Source organism: Plutella xylostella, chromosome 27, assembly GCF_932276165.1.
Source record: "Plutella xylostella chromosome 27, ilPluXylo3.1, whole genome shotgun sequence".
In the NCBI taxonomy this organism is placed as follows: Eukaryota; Metazoa; Arthropoda; class Insecta; order Lepidoptera; family Plutellidae; genus Plutella; species Plutella xylostella.
The window spans coordinates 6067243-6076557 of NC_064007.1; the positions used below are offsets into that span (position 1 = coordinate 6067243).

The following is a 9315-nucleotide window of genomic DNA, read 5'->3' on the forward strand; positions in this document are numbered from 1 at the left end:
TTTCAATAATTTTGGTGTTGTTATTTAAATACCTTCAATATGCATATTTTTGTAATGTGAAAATCAAGTCCTTTCATTTCATAGAAACTTTGTTGGACATGTGACTTTTTACCATGGAAAACGAATATTTTTTTTCGCGAATTTGCAAATCTCGTAGAACAAAAGTTGTTCAGAATGACCCCTTGAGTCATCCCCTTTTGGCTTAGTATAGCCCTTTTGCGACACTATGTATTTACTTTGCTTTGTCGTCGGGGTTCAGTTGGCTGGAGGATGCCCGAAACTTGGGTTCCGCTCATCTCGCATAATCTTTATTGACCAAAACTCATTTCGCATAACTCGTATGGTCTAAACTTTTTTGGCCGAACCATCACTTTGCCAAGACTTATGTGGCATAAGGCTCGTTTCGTCTAAAACTCTTTAGGCACAATCTTTAAACACCTAAGTTTCGTTTGCTCAAATTTATGTTCGTCTATACCTATGTATAATCTTGTTTCTCGTAATGTTATCTTAATAAATAATATATTAAGTATGTAGTAAATGTACAAATTGTGGTATTTTTCTCCTACATCCCGAAAATCACGATATTGTATGATCAAAAAATTGAAAGTTAACGACCAATATAATTATTACAAACCCCATGAGATCGAAACCTAAAAATAGGTGCGACGACGAGCAAAGCGAGGAGGAGCGTGTTAGGTGCACATGTTCATCAAAACCAAAGCGGAGCGCAGCGAAGCGGAGCGGAGCGTTTTCCAAACAGCGGAAACAATACAAGGCACCAGTTTGCGCTATGTAGGGAGACGCTCCGTCAAAGTTAAAGCCAAACGAATATTATTACTTTGTATAAAAACCTAATAAACCTATGCCATAGCATTATTAGGCTATTCAAGATTTGGCCATACCATTATTAGGCTAAACAATGTTATGCGAAATAACTTTTTACTAAACGAGATTTATGCCATACGATTTTCGGCGTAACGAGACTTTGACCAAACGTTACTATGCAATACGAGATTAGGTAAAAAAATCTTATGCCAAAAAAGGTAGAACCCCGAAACTTATTATCTACACTTTAATACTTTTAGTTACCTTTCTACAAGTAAATACCACATTTGTTTGAGAAAGCTAATCGGGTTCCGAGTATAGAGTAAAGTGGCACCCCTATTAATTTCTACTCTTTCCTGGTGCCTACCAGTGTAAGTAAGAATTATACTTACTTTCCCTAAAATCACCCAAAATGTACTTGAACATAATTGTCAATAAAGTTGGCGAGTAAAAGTTTATCGACCCACTGTGCAAACTTACATGTGTGCGTGTCACTGCGTGTGCTGTGTGAAGAGCATTGAAAACCCGAAATTGGCGCGGCACGTCACCCTGTACGGGCCCTTAACTGTAATTTATTTATGTACAAACTGCTCTCTAATCATAACACTACGTAACTATGCATTTACTCGTGTCCCAATGAACAGCACTTCACTAATCACATTCTATCCTCCACAGCGAAAGACAAGCTGGACTTCTCCCAGTCCTACTTGGAAGCGGACTCTTACTCCCCGTGCCCGGAGACTGGGCAGACGTACGTGCTGACGGGGGGCGGGGGGGCGCGCGCGTACCTCGTGCACGACGCCGCCGGCGCGCGCAGCGCCGTCATCGACCCGCAGCCGAGACAGGTCCGTGTGACAGGTGTAATGTGTGATGAGATGGATTTTAATTTTTGATAGAATGATAAAAGATGGCTATTATAGCTAGACGAACGAAAGTTGAATATAGTGCGCACCAATGACGTCGCTAGGTTTGACAGATAAAATTAGTAAGTGTCAAAGTGACAAAAGTGTCTTTTGAGCATTGGTTGAGATACATTATGGCATAAAAACACTCGAAACGTAGCAGCGCTTTAAGATTATCTTTAGTAGCATGACATTATGGGCCTTACCGCAGCGTTAGACAGCATTTAACAGATGTTTAGCGCTGCCAAACGCCTACAAAATCGGTCAAATTCCGTTTTAAATCGTTTTAAACACTTGTTAAATAGTGTTTAAAGTTTTTTGCGGTAGGTAATACAGTAAGTGTCTAAATAAAATGATGACATAAACACACTGGAAGTGGGGCTCCCCCAGTCCCACTCTGTCTTGAGTCGGGCCCCCCGTGCCCGGAGACTGGGCAGACGTACGTGCTGACGGGGGGCGGGGGGGCGCGCGCGTACCTCGTGCACGACGCCGCCGGCGCGCGCAGCGCCGTCATCGACCCGCAGCCGAGACAGGTCCGTGTCATGTGTGATGAGATGAATACGGCTATTCGGTCATATATCGCATTTATAGAGGGTTCAGAGCTTGTCTAACTAGACGAACGTCAGTGGAAAATAGCCAACCAATGGCGTCGCGACGATTCACAGATACTACCCACGTCCAAGGGACAAAAGTGTCTTCTGATCAACACACATTATAACAAACACAATCGAAACGTAGCGGAGCTTTAAGATTAGCTTTAGTTTAGGTTGGATGAGAAAGGCTGTCTTCACTTATGTAGCGATCCTTGCTTGCATATGACCAGTACTAGACACTAGACACAGACGCAGCCGAGACAGGTGAGAGTGACCGGTGTAATGTGTGATGAGATGAATACGGAAATGTAAGCGTTTTGGGTTTTTGATGGAATGATAAGAGAGGGTTGGTAGCGTGTCTAGCTAGATAAACGTAAGTGGAAGGGGCACAGCACTGTCATAGACCCGCAGCCGAGACAGGTGAGGAGATTGCATCGAAATTGGTTCAGTAAGTTGCGAGATTATCGCGGAAACATACTTACATAGGGACATTATACAGAACAAAATGCGAACCTCCTTTTTTAAAGCCGAAAAAAAAGCCCGTCATCTTGCATTTAAATAGGAATGAAAGGTTTGAAGCGCGTTCTAGACGAAACAAATGTCAATAGACGAATATCGCGCACCAATGGCATCGTTAGGTTTCACACAATCCAACTGGCTTGAAGACGACTTTAGATGGTTGCGGCTAGATGAGAAAGGCGATTTTTTCCGGAGACCCATGTCCAGTAGTAGACACTAGACCTTTTTTTTGTTTGTTTATTGTTCATTTATTTATAATATTTCTTAATCATACATACATACTCAGATTAAGGCCGAGTTTTTTGATCCGTGGTCAAGTTTAGCTATTAGTCAAGTCACTTGTCAAACATGACAGCTCCATACGAATTTTGGTGGATTTTAACTAATGGTAGGCATTTTTGACCAATGGTTGAGTTAACTAGGGATCAAAAAACTGGCCCTAAGGGTTCTCACAATCGCAAGTTACTTACTCCAAACCAGGTCACGAAGCGTCTTTCGTCACTATGTTTTCCATGAACCAATTAATAATAACCTCCATTTCTCCCTCCACAGTCGGACTCCCCTCCCCCCTCCCCCCCTCACGAGCCGCTCAGCTACCTAGTACTGGACCGGGAGAGGAGGCTGACGTGCGCCGTCATGGACCCGCGCCTGGCGCCGGGGCCCGCCCTCCGCCCCTTCGAGGAGCCGCCCGCGCCGGCGGTGGCTGCGGTAAGTGTTTGTAGGATGTGGTAGTGTGGTAGGGTACAGTTTTGGTTGAATCTGGTTGAATACCTGGAGGAGGAGTCTTTTATGCAAGCTGCTGTGGCTGCGGTGAGTGAGTGTAGTGTTGGTAAAAGTTACACTTACATGAGCCTTACCAGACTCTGAAAAGGTGCTTCATGTGATGGCCATAGCTGCGATAAGCGATTGTAACTTTAACCAGAGTGTAGTATTAATTGGTGAGCAACTGTGCGCCTTTTACTGCAAAGGTTACCTTCAAAATGGATATTGCCACATCTAACCAAACCCTCGTCACAACAAATAAGCGAAGCGAAGCTTTCAGAAAGGTACATGTAGAGGTACATGCCCATTGAATGTCATCTCATCCAACCCTTCCCACCCCCAGGATCCATCCCTAGAGCCGGTCTCCGCCTCCGAAGAGCTCTCCGCCTGGCGGTGCCTAGAGCCGGAAGACGAGGCGGCGCGGTACTGCGAGGGGCAGGAGGTGCGCGGGGGCGCGGGCGGCGCGCGCGGGGGGGCCGTGGCGGAGCGCGCCGGGTTGCGAGCCACGGCTGTGCTGCAGGATACTGTCACTGATCGGGGTGAGTTGTTGTCTGGATTTTGCGCTTTTAGCGATAATTAAGGCTGTCGTATTGTAAGGCCCTATTCAGTGCGACGCGGATGATCTACGCGGACGTCCGTGACGGAATGAAAAATGTATGAAACCTTACAGCGGTAAGGCCGGTCCGCGTCGTTCTGAACTGGGCCTAAAGGGTTGTAGGCCCTCAATGTAGAGAAAGACATTTGATTGGTTATAATTATAATTGACGTCCTACGATTACACGATTTCGGTCAAGCCGCTCCGAGGGTGCCCCATTCTACGTTTCTCTAGATTTGACCGGCTCAGTGCTACTTCGCATTAATTAGTATCATTAGGATGTCTTTTTAAGGGGATTACGAAACCTAAAATGCTAAAGTCGGTTTGATATACTTGATTGGATTGGAAAAACGGTAGCTTCTATCACTTTGAGAAAAATATATATTGTAGCAGAGGGTATACTCAACATGATATTTGCTTAGAAATTGGTGCAGGATTATAATAAGTATGTTAAAAAAAATTGCAAACAGACCATGTCTTTTGCCATTTTTCGACTTATTATGAAAAAACCCTCGAAATCAGAGGGCCCATTTTCATGGAATCTTATATGTATGTGTAGGTAATTAAATTCTTAACAAAGTTACCTTAAAGAGTTGGATTTAATGGACCAGAAGTCAACTTTTTTTGCAAAAAACTAATAAATTCCGGTTTAAAAATGATGACGCCGTGACAGATTTCAGATTTCTTCAGTCGTCGCCCTGGTGGCGGCCTGTTAGGAGCGATACCCACGCCATTTTATTTTTAATCAAATATTTCACAAAAACTGATTAAATCAACAAATGATGACTGCAAATATTATAATACATATGCATTTGCTATGAAAAGTTAATTTTCTAAACATTTTAGATGGAGAAAAGCCGAAAATTCTTAGAAAACATTTCGCCTTTTCGATTTGTTTACATTTTTTACTATAGAGTTACAGATGCATAGATAAAGGTAAACATTACACATAATGACACTTATTCGATTCTCCGAATAAGAACTATACGGTCAATACAGTATGCCAAAGCGCGAGCCTGTTTATATTCTGAGGGGTAATAATTTAACTTTATTTTATTTTAACGGTTGTGTTTGCTAGGTAAGCTACACAATATACAGGGTGTTGAAAATTAAGTTCTCAATTTGTATTATTTGAAACCAAAAACCGTAATTTTTTATAATATATATTTTAAGATGTGGTAGTCTGTACACTAAAGGGTGTTCAAAAGCATAAGTACTTTTAAAAATTGAAGAACTAAAATGTACATATTTTTTTAAATCTATGAAGGTATTTAACAAGCTTTGCAAAAAAAGCGGTTAAGTGCGACTTTATCTACATATCTACACACATACATACACTCTCACGCCTTGTACTAATGTACTCCATTGCGGGGTAGGCAGAGGTGCATTGCTGCACCCACTACCTCTGTAGTACGTGGTGGTACGGTCTCGACCTTTCGGACAGTCAGTTTGGCATCCGAAATGCGTGATCGTTCGTTCACTGTCGGAGCAGGATGAGAACTAGCTCTTAGCTTAAAAATAGTAACCGCGTTCCTAGAGGGCTGACATCCCAAGGATTCATTACGAAAAAATGGACAACATTTCATTTTTTTACCCTACATTTTTATTAGCTATTCGGAAAGTTTATTAAAAATTAGAGGACCCGTATTTTTTTATTTTTCATGTACATTTCTTTTTCCATGTTAACTTTAAAGTTTATTATTTTAAAACCGGAAGTGACGTTACATATTAGGCTCAATTTTGATTTAAGTCCTTTGCCTTAGTCTCGAAAAAAAAAACATAAATGACACTGACAACTGACAGGTGACATAAACTTTGTTTACGTGCCAACCAGCAAATGGGTCATTTTCAAATGACAAAAAAAAGTGTGACATTGATAATTCTGATGATACAAAATACTTATCATGAAAAAATAATTTTATTAAGCATTCCAGTCAAGCATAATTGAAACACATGAATGCATAATATATTACTATTTTAAAATAAATATAATGTACTTACCCCAATTTTTTTAGCTATGTAGGCGGTGGCATGCTCTGGGACATATTATATAGCGGGTCATCTCTTAATGCGTACTAACCATTTTATATACGATCAATAAAAAAAAAAGTCAAAAAGTGTCGGAACAGAATTTATGAAAATGACCCAAATAAACAACAAAACGTCACGATAAAACGTCAACGTCAATCAAAAATGACAGTGACAGTTACTTTTTTTTTTCATCGATAGGCTTTGAGCAACAAAATTCATCGCACCTAATGCATGACGTCATCAGCACTTTTTGACTATTTTATGAATTTCTCCAAAATGATACATCCAAAAAATTCAAAAATATTTTTTTCGTGGCCTTTATAGCTAAATCTCTAAATGGTTTCCGAATTATAGCAGCTTTAGTTTTTTGAAATGTTGTCCATTGCTGGAGCTGTGCTCGCCATGCAGTGCATGGGCTACTTAGGAATCTGGGAGGCTGTTGCAAAGGAGTCTGTTGCCTCTATACGGTACGGGTGCCGTGCGATTTATGGCCCTTCCAGGAGCACCTGTTTTGTCAAGTCGAAGAGAATGGCTCGTATTCGACGCAACCTGCAGTACTGGTGGGATTGGTTGGAGGTCTGGACAGCACGTAGCTGCAGCAGCCGTCATGCCGTCATTCGACGCATAGATGCAAAAAAAAGTTGAAATTCATGTTAATAATTAGATTTTAATTTTACAATATTGCAAAAAAAAAAATATTAACATTATTGAGTATGTTATTTTATTTTAGTAAAGTAGTAATAAAAACAAAGGCTTATTGCATAGTTTTCGTTCACGCTCGCCTACATCGCACGTTGTATATGAGAATAAAGGGAATTACTAAATTTTCTTGTTTAAAAATCACGGTTTCTGGTTTAGAGGAAAACAAATTGTAAAATGCGGAATACAGTTTTTTTTTTCGAATAAAGAGTAAAACAAAACATGTAAATTCAAAAAACGTTTCTATTGACACTAGGGCATACAATACCGCAATACCGGGAACCCGGAAAAAAAATAAGTATTTTTCAATACCAGTATTGAAAGTTAATACCGGTATTGAAGTAATACCGGAATCGGACTTTTTAGGCTATAAATAAATAATCTTTTTAGGCTATAAATAAAGCGATTAAGGTATAGTTAGCCTTGTGTTCTTATATACTATGAAAGCGCACTTGTTTCCAATAGTTTAATGTAGTTTTTGGCCGTTGGAAATCTACTGTTGCCCATGCGTAAACCGACACCAAATTTTTTTTTCAAATCTATCATTTTAACTCTAATACTCAATTGTCGTAGAAATCTATATCTATAATTACAGAATTTGATTGCCTTTTCTTGTTTAATTTTGGCCTATAGTCCTTTAAACACAATATTTGCCATTTATAACAACAAGAAAGTCTAATACCGGTATTAGTACCGGAATCCCGAAGTAGTAATACCGAAACTCAATACCGGTATTGAAAATTATTCCGGTATTGCATGCCCTAATTGACACCAACTGACACTAATTGACTTTTCGCCGAGAAAAGTGGAGTTACAATGTTTGCGATCTAAAGTGATTATAGAATAATTAGAACTATCTATTTTTTTTCAGTTCACCTGGTGTTGACTGAAATTGTAATTAGGTACTGACTCCTTGACTTGAAAATAACTTTTTTTATAATCGTTATTACAAAACCGCAATTTTTTTAATACAGCAATATTTGTAGGTACTTACAGTGAGCAAAAGAGCGCAACAAGGTTTTATTTTTTTTTGGTTTTAAGAAACAAAAATATTATTTCTATCATACCCAAAATACACATACTTAAGTACATATTATACCTCACCCAGACCACCCCATATCACCACCTTTGCCAGCTACGTAACCTTTTGGGACACCCTGTATATGCAGAGTTCTGCAAACTACTGTTCTGCTTTTAAAACACCAAAATAAAACAGGTCGTCTAACTAAAAGGTCACGTGACCAAAAAAAATATATGGAGAAGCGTTTTTTTTTTCACGAATATAAAAAAATACGTAGGATAAAAGTTATTCAGAGTAACGCCCTTTCGGCTAACTATACTTTTTTTAATACAACACCCTGTAGTCCCTCTTATATTAAAATCTGCCCCCAAGTGAGGCTATACATAATTCGCGAAAAAAAAAAAAAACGCGAATTTTTACATTCTGATTTCATTTCCAGGGTTTTAGACATAACATCAATAACATGCTGCACACGTAGGTTTCGGCTTAGTTTAGTATACCCTTTTTGCAACAACCTGTATAAATATCGGCACGGGCACGACTTTTTATAATTAATGATTAAATATTAAAAATACTTTCAAATAAAAATAAATATTTTCGTATCACTTACAAAACAATATTACTTACTTAGTATATGTTTAACAAAGTGGCATGTCTTCACTTTAATGTTTTCGAGTACTATGTTAAAATTTCATGTCATTGTCCGGAGAACGCCCCGCATACCTCAACCCCCCCTCACTAGATTTGACAGATTCTGATTTTCTTCTAGCTTTAGTGACAGCCTTAAGCTGAGTTTTTGTGAAATATTATTTTTAGATTTTTTACTCGAATACCGCTCTGGTGGACTTGCAGCCTAATCCTGGTTTAATAATTATGCAAATGGGAGCCATGTTTAAAAGCATCTAGAAAATATTTAGTACTTAATAATGTTTTCATGTTTTGTTTCAGTGTTGTGCCGGCAGGTGGTGCTTCTGTCGCTGGAGAGGTTATGACGCGAGTAGCGGATCACATTGTACCTTATATTTATTGTACGTTGTATCATATTATACTATATCTTTATCATTAACCGTAAATAAATATTCATATGTGATATCTAGAGTTGAGCTGTTTCATTTTTATATTGAAAAAAAATTACAAAAAATTGTGTACTTCCTTCCCTGTATTGAAATAGGTTCAAGCTCGAGGTTCCAGCTAAACCCCTGAGGATAGGAAGTTGAGGTTACAGACTCTGGAATCAGAATAGGTTGGAATAGGTAGTTTTTTTTAAGGTTACTAGTTTAAAAAAAATCAAATATCTAATTACTTGCAGTCTTAGCGTACGTTTTATGTTGATTTTTATAAAATAATCAAGTAGGTATAAATTGTACA

The 9315-nt window shown here is 39.1% G+C and overlaps 1 protein-coding gene across 10 annotated transcripts in view; it reads left to right on the plus strand.

Moving 5' to 3' along the window:
- Positions 1–9045, plus strand: part of LOC105380755 (serine/threonine-protein kinase WNK1) — a 78146-nt gene extending 69101 nt beyond the window's left edge. For all 10 annotated transcript variants that reach the window (XM_048631044.1, XM_048631046.1, XM_048631045.1 and 7 more), the window contains 4 exons: positions 1501–1670; positions 3392–3547; positions 3945–4140; positions 8896–9045. In XM_048631044.1, coding sequence (XP_048487001.1) covers positions 1501–1670; positions 3392–3547; positions 3945–4140; positions 8896–8939 — 566 coding nt within the window. In that variant the 3' untranslated portion in view covers positions 8940–9045. The remainder of the gene's footprint in view (positions 1–1500; positions 1671–3391; positions 3548–3944; positions 4141–8895) is intronic.
- The last annotated feature ends 270 nt before the right edge of the window (positions 9046–9315 follow it).